General features: G+C 34.3%; 1 protein-coding gene across 2 annotated transcripts in view; it reads left to right on the plus strand.

The window, feature by feature from the left end:
* LOC110091804 (translation initiation factor IF3-2, chloroplastic) overlaps positions 1-17325 on the plus strand; it is a 35534-nt gene extending 18209 nt beyond the window's left edge. For both annotated transcript variants that reach the window (XM_020816055.1, XM_028695091.1), the window contains 5 exons: positions 13381-13436; positions 13549-13582; positions 13903-13975; positions 14083-14175; positions 16909-17325. In XM_020816055.1, the coding sequence (XP_020671714.1) occupies positions 13381-13436; positions 13549-13582; positions 13903-13975; positions 14083-14175; positions 16909-17049 (397 nt within the window). In that variant the 3' untranslated portion in view covers positions 17050-17325. The remainder of the gene's footprint in view (positions 1-13380; positions 13437-13548; positions 13583-13902; positions 13976-14082; positions 14176-16908) is intronic.
* Positions 17326-18233: the final 908 nt, after the last annotated feature.

Consider the following 18233-nt stretch of genomic DNA (forward strand, 5'->3'; position numbering starts at 1 on the left):
AGTCCCTATGTGAGTGCAATGAAATACCCACCAGCCGCAAGATGTGTCCGGACTCATGGTTGAAGTCCCTTGGTGAAGAGCAACGCAATACCCGTTAGTTTTTGGAAGAGTCCTAGACTCGCGGTTTATTTTCTTTCTCTAATTCCTCACCTCCTCCTTTAACCGCAGGCTAAATCTTCCCCTAGTTGTCGTCTTTTTACCTCTCTTCTTCTTCTCCACCACCGACCACTCACCCCCTTTCCTTTTCAACCATCAGCCACTACCCTCCCCTTATTCCAACCGCCGGTCTCCTCCCCATATCCACCCTAAAATCCCACCAAACCGCCACCTTCTCCACCAAGCCACCACTTTCCTTTGCCCTCACATCATAGTTTCCTTCTTTCCTCTTTGGATTTATTCTAATTTTGGAAAGCTTTTGAATTTAAATTTCAAATTCTTTCCTAAATTAGTTATCTTATTTTAGGAAAGTATTCCAATCAAACTTTTTTTCAAATTCCAATATGATTTGATTTAAATACTCCTTCCTAATTTAAGATTTTCCACTTGGCAAACTTTAAATCACCTAATTAAGAGGCCCATTAATGCTCCCCTAATTAAGCCCACCAATCCCACCAATTACTCCCAGCTCTATGGCTAAATTAATTTCAGCATTTTGAAATTGATCCCTCCCATTTCAAATTCAAAATTCTAAAATTGAATTTCCCTCCAAAAATCGCCGCCCAACCTAAACCCTACCCACTCCTCGTAGCCATCGGCTTTAGCCTCCCCTCATTTTCCCTCCTAAATTTATTCTTTCCTAAATTAAGTCGTTTTTAATTTTGGTAAAATTTTGAATTCAAATTCAAATGAATTTGAAATTTCAAAATTCTTTTCTAACTTCTTTAGTTTAATTTTGGAAAGTCTTCCTTCAATCAAGGAATGATTAAATATGAAATTGATTGGGTATCAATTCAAAATTCTTATATTCATCGAATCTAAACACTTCTTCCTACATTCATTGATCATAGACACTTCTCTCCCCTCCTTTGGCTGGCCCCCATCTCTTTCTCTCCCTCCTAAATTAATTAATGCCCCAATTGGACATCCACTTAGGGAAATTTATTAACCACTCCCCTTTGTTCTACATCATAAGGGCTCCCAATTAATGGATGACATGTTTTCCATTTATTTGACCACATCACATTGGTTGTTAAGAACTTTCGATCTCTAGAGAACATTTTGATATTCTCTCTTTTCTACCTATAAGTTAGGGATGATACTCTTCAAATATCTAATTTATTCTTAGGGATCTTTATTTCCCTAAAGGGTCCCAAATGGAAGAATAAAGTGCTTCCGCCTCATCCTCCTATCTCTTCTCCTCTCCTTTATATTCGCCCATTGATCTTTTTATAAATCATTGATGCACATTATTTGATTATTTGATTGACATGACATGGGCAAGGAAAGGAGTACCTAGAGATCCAATGGAGCCTTGACATTCTAATATGGTTGAGGAAACTCAATTTAATATTATTAAACGAGAAAAGGATTAAAATGCTCCCTCAACTCTTTGTGAGGGACTTAAATGGCCCCCAACTCTTTTGAGGGACAATTAGGTCCCTCAACTCCTTAGAAAGGGACGTTTTTTATCATAATATTAATTTTTGGAATTAATGGTGTTAAATTATGAAGTATTTTGATTAATTTTTAATTAAATTATTTATTAAATTTAATTTTAGAGTACCAAAATAACTCTCTGATAACGATAAGAATGAAAAGGAATCGTTATTTCTTATCCTAGAAGGTAATCATTTGCTAAAATTGGAGAAAGAAGAAACCTACCTCGCTCTCGCGTGAAGCCCGACCATCCGCCCTTCTCTGTTCGCGCGAACAGTTCTGTTACGCGATCCTTCTGTTCGCGGGATTATAAAGGGTGGGCCGGCCGGTTCAGTTGAACCGGTCGGAAGAACCGGTTGTCACACATGTTGATCTTTTTCTCATTAATGAATCTTCAAGAGATGTTTTAAAGACTCAATGTTAATGAATATTCTAAAGTTGTTTTAAAGATTCATACCCAATTGAATAAGCTTATTGCCAAGTTTGACAACTTGGTGTAGTTGCTCTTAGACATCGACTCCAAGCTGTCGTCAGCACTCTTAAGCCTCATGAGAAGTTGGTCTGGAAAAGGTCATCCTCTCAAGACTTATGATTTGTATGATACATCAGAACTATCTTGAATTATCTCAATAATTTGATGAATGGGAACCTTAAGGGAATGAAACCTACTAATCAATTAGTAATGATTTTATATTTATAATCATATATAATGTAATTGAATAAAAAAAATATTTGACGCTTACATCCCACCCTATGGTTGTATAAAGGTCATCATGTCTTTCATTTTTAGTCTATGCAAATGCCTGTGTATATGTATGTGTTGGCTTGCTATATGATGCGCATGGGTGGATGAACCAGCACTTGGTGTTTGATGAGGAGAGGGTATGGGTAATAACCTGGATAATAATATGGTGGTAGTGTTGAGGTAGGAGTCATCTGTGGATGACTTAGTATATGGTGGTGGTGGCGCATAAGCAGTATATGGGGTAGTTTGTTGAGCTTTTTTGGTGGAGGATTGAAGACTTGAGGAGAATATGCTGCTGTGGCAGTCGGTGGAAGTGGGGAACAAGTTAATGTGAAGTGGTGGGGTACTGAAGAGGTTGATGTGGTGGTACGAGAGAGTATCTCTCTTGTAGAGTTCGGAATGGGAAGTGGTGGACATTAATTTTTTCATGCCTAATCATTTAGTATTCTTTCCAGAAGAATTCTACATAAATGGATTCGTATCGTAGGCATTTTAATTATTGCAAATGCAAAATACGTAAATGAGATTTTCTGAATAATAACTAATTAAATAACATAAAAAATTCAATCATTTAGTATCATTTTCATATAATTGATGTTCAATTTCCAGTGTGTCATCAGAAAAATGATTGTTTTTTAATACTTTTATCTTCTATTGCATCATTAGTTTTCATCATTCTCTTCATGATCACCTTAAATGCCTAGTAAATTTAATACTGGATCATTATCAATAATGTGTTATGCATATGTCATATCTTCTTATTGAAAGGAAGCATCTATGGAGTGTTTTTGCTAACCCGTTTTTTTAGTTTAGTCTTGAAATTTTACAACTGATCTAATTTATCTTTGTCTATCCGGGTGTGGTGCATGCAAAAGTTATGTTGCTTCTTGCGCTATTATAAAAGGATTGAACTTTGAATATTTTCAAGTACATAGAGTTGCAAAATGTTATATTGTTTGTGCACTTGCATTCCATAATTAAGTGAAGGGTCAGACCATTTGCAATTAAAGAAAGCTATCATTTTAAGTCTCTATTGGACATTTTAACTAAATTATTTCATTCAATAACCTATAATATTCATTTTCATTTTCTTCATCACTGTTATTATCTTTCACACATGATTCTGAATTGATGCCTTTCTACTCTCACCTCATGATTGAGTGTGAAATTTATAGCCATTGAAAAAAATATGTTACGCATCTCGAAACATTTCTCATTGGACCCATGGAAGAGCATGAATATATTAATTTAAAATGTTGTTAAAGGGATTATGAACCTATATTCAAACAAAGTGCAATGACTAAAAATGTAATATCATTAACTCACATTATAATTTGCAAAAGAACTTACATAGTTTTTAAACTAGAGCAATGATGAGGACATCAGCCAGAGGTTTCAACATGTGTACCATCAACAAAATCGTAGATCGACGGCTACGATTCAGAGTATTTACTTTTGATGTATTTTATGTTTTATTTATTTTGCATTTCAGTTTTCCTAGTTTACCCCTATGGGTAGTGAGTTCTTATTGTAGCCCCGAGGGAATTTGTGTCTTTCTTCTTTTCTTTATTATTGAGATCTATATATAGAGGTCTTTTTTGTTTGTATGAGGTTAATGAATGATTCAATAAAATTTTGATATTTGTCTTCTTCCTCTTGTGCGTGCACTAGAGAGAAGAGCGAACCCAAGGTGAGGGTGAACGCAATACCCACCAGTCATTGGAAGATTTCATGACTCGTGGCTTATCTTTTTCTTTCCTTGTTCTTTCTCCCCACCGGCCACCCCATACACATCTCCAAACTGCTGGCCACAATCTCCCATTGCCCCAACCGCCGGCCACCTTTCCACCATCATCCAACCCCTTGACCCCTAACCCCTACCCATCCCTAACCGCCGGTGGAGCCCTCACAACCGCCGGCCAACCCTTTTCCCCCAAGCTCCACCGCCGGCCACACCCTCCTTTCCCCTTTAATGATGAGTTCAATCATCATTATCACTTACTTAAAATAACCTAAATAATTTGGAAAATAAGTCATCTCAATTTGAAATTCAAATAATTTTCTAAATTAACAAAAGCTAAATTAGGAAAGTTTTAAATCTAAATCCAATTTGATTTTAAATTGGATTTGATTTAATTATCCTTTTCCTAAATTAGGGATCTCATTTAGGAAGTTCTTAATTCTCTTCCCAAAACCCACTTCCCTCTCTCTAGATGCTGCCGGCCCCCTATATTCCACCTCCCTTTGTTTCCTTCTTTAATCCCTAAACCCTAATTGAATTTGAACTCAATTTCAAATTCAATTCCCTCCAAAACCACTTAATCCTGAAATTAATTTCAGATTTATTGGGATTTCCCCAACCCAAACCTAAACCTAACATAATCCACAACCCCCCTCTCTCTCTCCTTGGCCTGCCCCTCCTCTCCCCTTGTTTCTCTTGGCAACCCTAACTCTTTCATGAGGTTTAGAGCAAAGATGAGAAGACAAACTTCCTCCTCCCATCTACCATTAGTGCATGGCCGACCTTGAGGTCGATCACGGATTTGCATACAACGCTCAAGGAGAAATCAACATATTGCAACCCTTTTCTTTGATCCAGACTGGGAATACGAGGATTCAGTGGAAAGCTACGTAAATCGCATACTCTATCATCTCGCCGAGACGATTGACGAGCAACGACCAACGGAACATTGACAAATCGTCGGCCGACCATCAACTTCCCCTCCTCCGGCTACCTTTCCGGCGGATAGTACCTTACGCGTCACTTGTCTTGTGGTGACATCACTAGGGTTACTTATAACCTTTCTCCACTAAACCCCAATTTCAAGTGCGAGAGTGAGGGAACTCAGGGTGAACACTTCTCACTGTTACGCCGTGGATTTTTGTTTCATTACCATTAGTTTTACTTTCTTATTTTGTTGTTACTTGCAAGTATCCTGTCAATTTCATTTGTAATTGCTTGCTATTACTTGAACTTCTAATGGAAATTTCTAAGAATCTAACTTGGTGAAACATAAGTTTACGATTAGAAAAGTTAAAGTTCAAAGTATTTTTAATTTCCAAAAGCAGTTCTTATTTACTCACATGTTTCACATCAAGCAAAAATTCATTCTCTATTCTCTTATCTAAATCAAATTGCTTGCTATTTACTGAAGCTATGAAACGACTATAAAAAAAGAATTTCATATCATATATAAAAATTAAATAATAAAAATTATCAATATACTTACTAGAAAAAAGATTCAACCTCATCATAGTTCAATTGCACAAATAATGTTGCAATGGCCAATTTGTTTTATTTTAATGCCAATCATTACATTTCCTTGCGACCTGATTGATCAAAGATTAAGAGAAATTATGAAATTGACTCATCAACATTAATTTCATCATTATAAGTTACCCATGATCTTATTGTATATTTGACTCGAAATAGCATTGACAAAAGTGTGATATATCTTGTGGGAGATATACATCACAAATTTAACATTTAGCCCTAAGCTGAAATTCGCCCACTATTTGAGCAAATATGAAGTCACCATAAAATTATTTTCAACATATTAACATTTGCACTAAGAAAAACATCACTGAACTAGGTTGTTTTTATTTGGCTATGGTTTAATGTTTGAATCTTTATCCAGAAAATGTAGCAAGTGCTTGAGTAAAATATGTAAAATAGTTAAATTAAAGAAAACAATAAAGGATTTGAAAGTATAAAAGAAATGAATGAAAACTAATCAAGAAAAGAGAAAGAAACATACTAAATTTGAGTAATGATGAGGGACAAGTGGACAACTTTGGTTGAATGAGGGATAGGCAAGGCGATGGCTGAGCAAAACAAGGAAATAGGTCTTAGGTATCGCATTTGTTTTTATAAATGGATTGATTCCAATTCCATTGGCTTCCCGTCAAAATTTCAAGTAAAATTATATTGAGTTATCATCGATAATTGACAAAAATTATATCAGTTTTAACGTTGTTATTGTTAGACATCTGTTTCGTCGGTTTTTGGATGCTCTAATGACAAAAAAAGAAAGTTTGAAATTGGACATTTTCTTATAGTGCAAATAAATGTAAAGATAGAAGGTTCAAAAGCATAACTATGCTTCAAATGATCTCAACTATTTGATATTAACACCTTAAGCGAGGTTGAGCAAATGGCAACATAAAGTGATCGATGAAGAATAAATAAGCTTAGATGTTAGAAAAGGCATGGGAGTAAAGGTTTTCAAGAATTAAAGATTTCAATAACTATTTCCTTCAGCTTTTGGGGTTTTATTTGGAGATGAAATGGATCCAAATAAAAAAAAAGCAATAAAAAAAAAGAAAAAAAAGAAAAGCTTAATAGAAAACCTAAAGAAATGGTGGCACATTCAAATTATAGTTTTCTATTTAAAAGATATCTAAAGCTTTGTTCAAATTAAAATGGGAGAGAATGATCAAATGGTAGCTATGGAAGTGTTAGGCTGCCGGTTCACCCTGAATCGACCCAGCCGGCCCAAGGGCCGGCTTAGGTTTATAGTAGGCGGCTCCCTTGCTATTGCCCGCCCACATGGTGGGCCCCAACTTGCCTAATAGATTTCAAATTCAAAAGGAGTGGGCGGCTAGGTCTTGGGAGGTAGATTAGATTAGGAAAGTGTTTGTATTAAGAGGGGGAGATGTTTAGGAAAGGATTATTTTTTGATTTGTTCTCAATTAGAGTTTCTTGGCGACTTGGGATCTAGACTCTATTGTCTAGAGATTTGGGAGAGACGATCCTCCTCTCGAATTGAGGATCTCTTGTATCTTGTTTTCCTTATTGTTTGCTTTGATTTTCCTACAGCAATATATTGTTTTGGGCTGTTTTCACCCAAATTTTGTATTATTCTCGCTGTTTTTCACCAATTGGAGATAGGTTTGCTTGCGAACTCAAGTATTACCCTTAGGGTTACTTGCGAACTCAAGTATTTCCTATCAAGAAGGTTTTAAAAGTAACGGGGACCCAGATTTACTGAGATATTGTCTCGAAAGTGCTGATTTGGGGACCATTGGAGCAACTTTTTTTTTTTTTTTTTTAATTAGACTGTAAAAACATAAAGTTGGCAACAGTAGATTTGGGACTAGAATCAACATGTCGAAATCATATAGTCTTCACAAATCATTCTACAAATCATTCTACTAGTCGATTTGTCCCCAAAATTGACCGTTAGCCCATTCCAAGAGGTTAAGTTGATTCCACACAATTATTGATTGATAAAAATTGATCAAAGGACTTTTATGAGCTAACGTGTCGGCCTTAGCTCAAAATTAGCTGCCAACAAGTTGCTGATTTTGTTTTTTTTTTGTCAAGCGGGAATGTTTAAAGTTTATAAAAGTATATAAACTAGTTAAAAATATATTTCAGGTATTTTTTGAAGGGATTTCTGGATTAAAAGTTTTAATTATGATTATCCTATCCATTCAAATAAGATGTCCTAAAATTTTAAAATATTTAAATATTTTTGTTTTTGTCTTGACATCTATTGTTGTGCTTATAAAATTAGCTTTATATCCCATATTAAAATACCTTGAAGTCCCCTTTGGCTCATTTAATTAATGCATTGTCGGACACATGTTAGACATGGACACGTGCCCGATACGACTGGGACATGTGTCGGACACGGCAGATATGCGTCCGATTAAAATAATGTTTAAATTTAACCCGACACGGCTGGGATACGTTTCAGACACGGCTGTGATACGTTTCAGACACGGCAGAGACATGTGTCGGACACGGCTGGGACACGCGTGACCTAATTTTTTATGCTAAATTATTTTAATTATAAATATATGATATCCAATGAACTATTATGATAGAGAACTATAGAATTAGAGAAGTATAGAAGTAAATAGATACATTCTTTGTGTTTAGATTAGAGGATAAAGAAATATTATGGAAGAGAACTAGCGAACTAGAGAAGTAAAAAGATACAAAGAAGAACCAACTTTCATTATATGATATTCAATGAAATATTGCAAATCTTTCTCTTGATGAACCGGAGTTAAAAGCAATGATATTAAATGATGATGATATTGAAGGCAAAAACAAACCTCTAAAGCTAATCCTAGTAGTTGAAGTTTGAATGTTTGATATTATAGTAAGTGATTATTTGCTTATATTTTTGTGGTTGTATTAAACATTTTGTACCAAATATTTTATATTATAAGCTAGATAAGTTATCATGTCATTCTTTTATTATTGTTTGTCATTTTTGATATGATGTTACGTTATTATCTATATACTTTATAAAAAATGTAATGCCGTGTCCGTGTCGTACCCGTGTCCTATATTTTCAAAAAAAGCAGTGTCCCATGTCTGTGTCGTGTCGTGTTCGTGTCACCATGTCGATGTACGTGCATCATAGCTTAGCATCTTGTCTTTTTTGAAGATTACCTAGTTATGAAACTTGAAGACACATTGATACGTCTTGGACATCGCTCTGAACATATTTTTTTATTGATAAAGAGAAAAAATACAAACCAAGCAAGATATAATGGTTCTTTTTTGATAGGAGGACCGTCTCTCCCAAACCCTAGACGCCATTAGGATCCCTCACATAAAGAACTACAAAAAACACCCACAAAATTCATCAATAGTATGAACCTAAAACCTTAGACAACTTCCCCTTAAATAGTCCTAGAACACAATAACACAATTAGAACCATCCTAATCCGTATAAACATAATTTAAGAAAACTTTCTAAATAAATAAAACCTTCTTAATTAACATAAACATAATTTAGGAAACCTTCCTAAATAATTAAACATGATTTAGGAAATTTTCCTAAATAATTAAACATGATTATGAAACTTTCCTTTACAATTAAACATATTTTAGGAAACCTTTCTAAATAATTAAATACTTTCTAAATAGTATAAACACAATTAGGAAACTTTTCTAAACAACTCCCCCATTGATTAGAAACATTCCTAAATAATTTCCCTTAATTAGGAGCTTTATTAAATATCTTCCCCTGGGCCCCACAAGGTGGCCCCCCTTGGCGTATCAATACTGCCTCCCAAAGAGCCACCTTGTCCTCAAGCTGTAAAGAAGGGAATTGTCTTCTGATCATCTGTTTTAACAATAATATCTGTTTCATGCAAGAACAACTTAACGCATGATCCAGTTATATATCCTTCTTTATTTGCTCGTGCTTCACTCTAAAGAATATGTTATCTTTCAACAATTTAACATCTTTGGAAATGCCTTCACTTTTTATCCACTTTCTCTAGTCATCAATTATTTTTTTTCCACTCAAAGTCAAAAAAGTTAAAAAGAAATGGCGCAAAAAACCAATAACAAAGAACCACATGGATGTAGTGAGAAGCATAAAGGTTGTTGAATTAGTAGTTGCATATCTGTAGATCTGATAAACAATTAGCGGCAGCATAAGTTCCAGACCCTTTATAAAATGCTTTCTAGAGTATATTTTATAGTTCTATGCAAACTTTACATGTCGCCCAACAAATACTTGCCCAGTAACTCTATATTTTCCTCTGCCATATAGGATTGTTCGTCCAAAGTAATGAAATTTTGTTCCAAATAAGAATATTAAGAAAACTAAGTACAATTGAAGTTGCATGATGATTATGTCGCCCAATGCAGTTTTGAATCCCCTTTTCAGCCCAATCTCCATGACCATGGGTAAGGCCATCAATAGACCAAGCTGGACGGAATATTGAGATGCCATAACAGCCTTCAGAGGATTATTTCCTCTCATCAGTGCCTGCTTCATAATGGCAGCCTCAAGCCCACTTAATGACATGTAAGGCTTGCCATAGAGGAAAATGTGGACTATGATAAGAACCATCATTGAGTTGACATAGAACCCTACAGTCGTGAAGTAGTAAGAAAGCATGCGGAAGAAGTCAAATTGGCGGTCCAAGCAATAGATATATCTGCTAAGTATTTGTTTTCTATTGCTACCGGCAATCTTTGCTTCAAATAGGGAGATTTGGTTGAGTCCAACATCACGACCTTTCCCAACCTTAATATACTCATGATGGGTGATATTTTCTTGCTTTAATGTCAAATTGAATCCTGCAAAGATGGATGGTTGATTACACAAGAAGCCTTGCTTATGCCATCTCTAATGATGTGAAAATTCCTGTCATATACATCTGTATGCCCATATTGGAACCAGTCATTCAGTGGAGTAGCCAAAACCCTTTGTCCAATTGCCACAAAAGTTATATCTTGGTTTGACAAGAACCATCCCAAAGATGAAATACTTCATGTAAAAATGTGCTCACGTACACCAAGAATGGTTGGTGGGCACAGTCCATGGTCTTCATTGAATTCCTCCAAAAGATTTCTCATTTTCAAAGCCTCTTCCAAATAATTATCCTGGTTCATATCAATTGTCTGAAGAGCCTCCCCTTTGGTAAAGACAACTGCATGGTTTTGATTTTCTAGCTTACCTTCACCAATCTTTGCTACACCAGGTAATTTGATGCTGTAGATTTCCTGATCAGCACCATCAACTTGGCTTTGCAAGTTTATTTATTTGCCCTCTTCATTCATATATTTTTTTCTTTGTTGATCAGTTTTTTCTTGAATAAGCTTGTGTATCACTTATTGAACTCTCACTCTTCTCCTCAATCATTTGCATCTTTAACTCTCTCACCTTAGGATCGCCACTACCCCACAGCTTCTTCCTCCTCCAGTGTAGCGGTTATCATGATCCCTCCAGGTTTCCCCCATGTATCGAGGGTGGAAGTGTCCCACTTTTCTTCAATCTGCCTCACTTGACCTGATCCCCATGGCTCGGCCCATATCCCTCCTCTGATCGTCCACTCCCCTTGCCCATAAAGCCTCTCATAGTGGTCGACCACTCCACCACCTCAACAATAAAACTCCCTTTCTGTTGTCCCCCCCATCCGAAAACCCTATTTCTCCCCTTCTCATATCCTAGAAGGTGGCTTTTATAGAAAGTAGCTCTTTTCAACTCTTTTCTTCCGACCTCTTTCCCTTTAGATTTGACCAAGGGAATCCCGATCAAATCTTGATTAGGGCTAGCAATTAGAACTGTCGGTGGAGTTTTAGATCGCATCTTCATGAGCTTTCTCATCATCTCCTCCAAAATTTTCTTTCCCTTTGGTTAAGTAGTAGGAATCTCCGATGAAGTTTTCAACTCCATCTTGGTTTTTTTCTTCATCATATCTTCCAAATTCTCAAACATTCCTTCCTTCGCTGAAATATGTTCCTTCTTCCAACGCCTTAGCTCTTCTTCCGGCCATCGGTACTCAGATCAAGGATTTAACAGCAAAAATCAGCCACTTTAACCCAAATCTGGCATCCAAACAGCAAAATTTAACAAACGAAGAGGAAAAACTAAGCAAAAATTAGTGAGGAAAGCTGATATTTTGATCCAGGACACCGCTCTGATACCAATTTGATAAGACCACTCTGAACATATTTTTTATTGATAAAGAGAACAAATACAAACCAAGCAAGATACAATAGTTCTCTTTCGAGAGGAGACTGTCTCTCTCAAATCCTAGACGCCGCTAGGATCACTCACCCAAAGAAATACAACAAACACCTACAAAACTCATCAATAGCATGAACCTAAAATCTCAGACAACTCCCACTTAAATAGCCTTAGAACACAATAACACAATTAGAACCTTCCAAATCAGTATAGAAAATATTTCTAAATAAATAGAACCTTCCTAATCAACATAAACATAATTTAGGAAACCTTCCTAAATAATTAAATATGATTTAGGAAACCTTCTTAAATTATTAAACATGATTTAGGAAATTTTCCTAAACAATTAAACATATTTTAGGAAACCTTTCTAAACAATTAAATACTTCATAAATAGTATAAACACAATTAGGAAACTTTTCTAAATAACACCCCCTTGATTAGTAACATTCCTAAATAATTTCTATTAATTTGAAACTTTCTTAAATATCTTCCCCTTGGCCCCACAAGGTGGCCCCCCTTGGCGTATCACACATGCCTAGTTCACTAATTGTAGTGTTTATACTCATTAAAATAATTTTGGGTTCAACAAGATATGTAGAGCCATGTGGAATCTTATTTTAGATCACAATTTGAATTACTTAAACGATTGTCATTTTTGGATACCTATGGGTAGATCAGAGATGCATCAAATTAGATCCTTTTGTTCGGATAATTATTATGGTGAAACAGGATAAGGAACAATTGGCCTGTCCAATAGGATTTGAGCATACATCAATGATTTAGAATACCTCTTTCTCATGCATTAGTCAATTGACTTGGAAAAGAAATCGGGATATATTGAGAACCCTGATTTAAGATTCTATTGGGTGAAAGAAACAACATCTAATCACGTCATGTCGAAGTACAAGAAACCAGGTTTTGTTGCATAACAAAGAAACAAGATTTCTCAGCCAGAAGAATCATGTCTCGAGGCACTTCCCATTTGTTAGATTTAGGCTTCGTTTGGGACGGCTTTCTTATTGCTTCTTAAAGAAGCTTTTTAGTACAAAAATTAAATTCTTTATACTAGAAAGCTGCTTTAAGAAGTAGTAAAAAAGCCGTCCCAAATGAAGCCTTAGGTAACTGTAGTGATTATAGCACAAGTTATCTTGGTTCCGGAACAAATCACATATTTGTTTTGATCGTCTATCAGAACTTTTTAAGCGTTTTTCACTGATTACTGCTTGCAATTAGGCTAATTAAACAGCCTAAGAGAGCAGCTGAATCCCATATAGTCGATTAAGGATATGAAGATGATGACGAGATAGCCTCTGATATATGTTTTCTTTTATAATCTCTTTTTTCAAAATTGTAAGAGTGTAGTAGGTCCCCGCATGACTTGCATTCTTTCTATGCTTAGCACGCCTCTGTTTTATTATGATTGTATTCTGTGCTTATTTCTTTAATGAACTATAGACATGGTAGTTGTTCTCCAAAGGCATATTAAGAATTCATTTTGGACCAGGCATTAAAATTGCTTTTTGATACTTTTGTAATTCTAGTGCATTTTGATAATATTTAATTCTGTGCAAATGCATATTATCGCAGAAAACACAAGTATGAACAGCTAAAGAAGAAAAGAGTGCAGATGAAAAGATCTGCTGGTGAATGTCTCATCCCTTGAGTTTTTTCTTATTCTGGAAACTTGATGTATGCTTTCTCACTTTATTTTGTAATGATTATCTAATAATCTCAATCATATGTAACATTTTGCAGCAAACCGTATGGATACCAAAGAACTCAAAATGGGGTATGCATATAGTTTATTTGTAATTGTTTATGGTTATATTGGTTTATACTGCCTGATAATTGTGAAGTTTTGTTTTTAGTTGCTTAGCTTCAGAGCTTGGTTTGATCATGTTGTTTATTAGTCTCCTAGATACTTAATCAGTTATTTAAGTTCTTTCTGCATTAAAATTGAAATCATTATTCATGTGTGACCGCATTTAATAGTTTGCATAGTTGCATACTGAAGGTGTTAATATGATGGGTTTTTTTCTTATAGTTATGCAAGTAATCTTCGGAATCACCACAACACTAACTTAAAATTCCTCTTCTTACCAATAATAGGTACAACATTGATTCCCATGATTATTCTGTAAGGCTGAAGGCTGCACAGAAGTTCCTGAAGGATGGAGATAAGGTTGACATTTCCAGTAGTAAACTTATATGATGATGCTTCTGTGCTTCTAGTTTCTATTCTCAATTGTCTGTTGGCATTTGAATTATTTCTTTTTGGTGCTGTTGCAGGTTAAAGTCATTGTAAATCTGAAAGGCAGAGAAAATGAATTTAAGAACATTGCTATCGAGCTAATTAAGCGCTTTCAGAATGATGTTGGAGAGGTTATTATCGGATAATATTTACTATTTAAAATATTTAACAATGTTGAATACAATTTTGAACTTTTAGTTGCTAAACCTCCTCTCTTCAATTTAGCATCATTTCTACTTTTCTTGTCAGAATGCCTAGTGTTCTTAGTGGAAATCTATCATGGAGAGTGCATTTTGCAAAACCTACAACAGTACAACTTTTGGAGTATGCTTGGTGAATCATGTTTATACTCTATGCTAGTTATTATTATTAGTATTATTAAGTAAAAGCCAGGACTAAACATACCCATCTATTAAGTCAAAAGAGATTAACCACGTAGGAAAATTACAATTCTGAGCAAGATGCGCAGGTGGAATAAAAATACTGGAGATTACATTGATAAAAAAACCAAAAATAATAGCCCGAGATGCAAAGCAGAAAAATATCTCCAAACAATGACCTTCAGCTAAATTTAAGGGTAGCTCAGAACGAAAGATGACAGAGAGACTTTTTAGAGTAGCCATCTTTGACATCCAAATTGAGTGCCACAGCTTGCAAGCCCTTCTTTAGCTTCATTCTTTATAAACGTTTCATCTCCCCATATGATTCATTGTCCAAAAAACATCTAGCTCTATCTTGTTTACTATTGATTATAGTGGGATGTACATTACAACAACAACAACATCATCAAATCTTTATCCCACTATGTTGGGTCGGCAATATGAATCATTTCATTTAAATCTAATTAAAAAAAGTTCATTTCTAATACTTTCTAACCAAGTCTATTTAGGTTTACCTCTACCATTCTTAACAAAGGACAAATCTAATGCATCTACTATCCTACTCTCCTAACCAGGTCAACGGAAGGCCGATATTTTATGTTGACCAAATCATCTAAGGCGACTCTTTCTAATCTTACCTGTCACTTGAACTTCTCCAACTTCTTTACGTATATACTTGTTTCGCATTCTGTCTCTAAGAGTAAAGCCACTCATCCACTCGTGCATCCTCATCTCTACAATACTTAATTTTATATTTCTCTTTTAATGGCCAACATTCTTGCCATATATCATTGCAGGTCTAATCACCATCTTATAGAATTTTCCCTTAAGTTTGAGGTGTGCTTTTCTATCATACAATTGGCATGATGCATTCCTCCATTTCAACCATCCAACTTGAATTATACTAATAATATTCCATCGATTTCACCATCACTTTGAATAATAGACCCATGATATCTAAAACATACTCTTTTTAATGACTTGATCGCACAAAATCACAATGTCCTCACTAGATCTATTACTACTAAAATTGCACTATGTATTTGATTTTAGATTTACTCAAACAAAAATCTTTAGACTCTAAGGTTGACCTCCATAATTCAAGTTTTTCTTCAACTCCATCTCTAGTCTTATCAACAAGAAGAATATCATCAACAAATAGCATACATCGGGGCACATCTTCTTCTAAATGTCTAGTAATAACAACATGACTAAAGCAAAAAGGTATGGGCTTGAAGCTGAATCCTTAATGTATTCCAACTAAAATAGAACAAAACTGGGTCAAACTACCTTGTGTTTGAAAAAAAAGTAACAACACTTGCATACATATTATTAATGATTTGAATATAAGTATTATGAACTCCTTTCTTTTCTAGAACTTTTCAGAGCACTTCTCTTGAAAGTTTATCATATGCTTTCTCGAATTCAATAAATATCATATGAAGATCCTCTTTATTCTCTCTATACTTCTCATTTAAACTTCTCAATAAATATATAGCTTTCATAATGGACTTACCTAGCATGAATCTAAATTGATTTTGAGAAACGTTAGTATCACATTGTAATCTATGCTCAATACCTCTCTCCTATAATTTTTATGTATGTCACATTAATTTAATTCCTTTATAATTTGTACACTCATATGCAGCATCTTTATTCTTAAAAATAAGAACCAACACACTCCTCCACTCTTCTAACATCTTATTTGTCTTCACAATGATATTAAAAAGTTTCGTAAGTTATTAATTTATTTAAAGAGAAATACATCTTTTCTTGTATATATTTTGATGTGATTTAGAGACTAGGGTGATGATATGATTAAATATAAATATTTATGTTTTAGATATATAAATAGATAAAACTTTTGTGGTGTGAATGTAAATCTCCCTTGATCATACTTAAGGTTGCAATTTATATAACATATCAAATGCATGCATGTTCTAAATAAAATCACTGAACAATAATAACTTAGTAGGCATTTCACTAATCTTGTTTTCTCTTTCTGCTTGCCTTCTCTATGGTACCATGACATCAACTCTCTTTATGATTCCTCTTGCATATCTATGATTTGCCGCATGCATTAACGCAATTCCAAAATTTTGAATTAGTTAAACCTTATCTTTGATTTTCATCCTTCTTTTTTAAATATTTGTATTCATCAATTAATTTCTTAGCTAAGTCTTCTTGTTTGCATTTTGTGTTCTCATTCTAGGCATATTAATGAATTATGATGTAGTAGATCGGTGAAAGAATTGGATCTGCTAAAAGGAACACCAAATCCAGAGAACAAACAGAAGCTTAAAAACTCAAAATATAATATTCTTCATTCCCCTCATTACAATACTTTGTTTATAGAAAGGCAAAAGAACATTCTAGAAAACATGTACCAAAGCTAACAAAGAAGAAACAATTCCCAAGGAGTATTCTACTTAAGATGTTCCGCATCAAATTAGCTACAAACTTACTAATTTTATTTATTTCCAGCTTGCAACTGAGGAGAGCAAAAGCTTCAGCGAGAGGAACATATATTTGATTCTAACGCCCAATAAAGCAGCACTACAGAAAGTTCAGGAACAGCCAAAGAAGGAAACATCTGCTGCTGCTGAAGTTTCAGCTAGTGTGTGATTCTCCCTGTAAATTTCGATGGCCGCACTGATATATTTTTAGGCAATCTGCATGTGTAGTTAATTGACTCGTATTTTAGTTCAAAAAATGTAAATTAATTCCCTTTCGTACATATCCTGCTTTGTGGCATTGTCTTATTTTTTCTTTTGGTTTGCTACTTAATATGTCCGACCGCACATAATAGGATAAAGACTTGTTGAAACTCAATGTGATTGTTTCTTTTTCCTTTTGACAGAGATGCTAATTGCATCCAAATAAGGGCTCTTGATTTGGTCACCTAACATGTTGCATCAAAGATATCAAAGTTGTATGATGATTAGGGCTTTGTTCGGGACAATTTTTTTACTGTTTTGTTTTTCAGATTATGATCATAGTTATTGTTTGGTTACTGCGATCAATAAATTGTGTTAGAAAGTTAATTTTAGAACAACTTTTAAAAAAGTTGTTTTCTCCACAACCATTTTATAATTATCTTTATAAAAAGCTGTAGCCATTCAAAATGAACTCTAGATCTATTTATTCTAGTTTTGGAAGCTGAGTCAATCACTTAGGGCCTAATAGGTAGCATGGAGATGGTTTGGTGCAAGAATTAGGCTCTATCTTTTGTTTTTTTCTGTTGTCCCATTATTATTTAACTATTTTCTATTTAGTATTTTATTAGAAGTTTATTTCAATGATAGATATATATATATATATAATTGAGAGGCTGAAGGGCTTTATATTTATACTCTTAATAGCTCAAAATACAATTACAATTAATGATTGATAAAATTGTATTTCTTGAAAAAAAAATGCAAATCAATGCTTTTTTGACATTATTTGTTTTGATCTTTTATGTTATATTGAAAGTTGTCTTGATTAAGCATGAATTTTGATGTATATTTAAATTAAAAAATTTCAAAATTTAATTTAAAGTCTAGAGTGTTGGTTTAGCAAATTTTTTGTTGAACTACACACACCGATGAATGAATCTAATGATGGAAACTAATGATGTCTGTGGTCCAAACTAAATTTGAATGAGCATGCATTAAGCACTTGAAGTGTAATTGATACCTTCAAAATACTAATTAGTTGAGAAAATGATGCTCAAATTTGGCATGCTTATTGTTAAATTAAGTGTATTAACAAGATGAATCCAATGAGATTAAGAAGAATCAATTTTGATAATATTAAGACACTTAAAT

The sequence above is a fragment of the Dendrobium catenatum genome, unplaced genomic scaffold, assembly GCF_001605985.2.
Source record: "Dendrobium catenatum unplaced genomic scaffold, ASM160598v2 fragScaff_scaffold_621, whole genome shotgun sequence".
Taxonomy (NCBI): Eukaryota; Viridiplantae; Streptophyta; class Magnoliopsida; order Asparagales; family Orchidaceae; genus Dendrobium; species Dendrobium catenatum.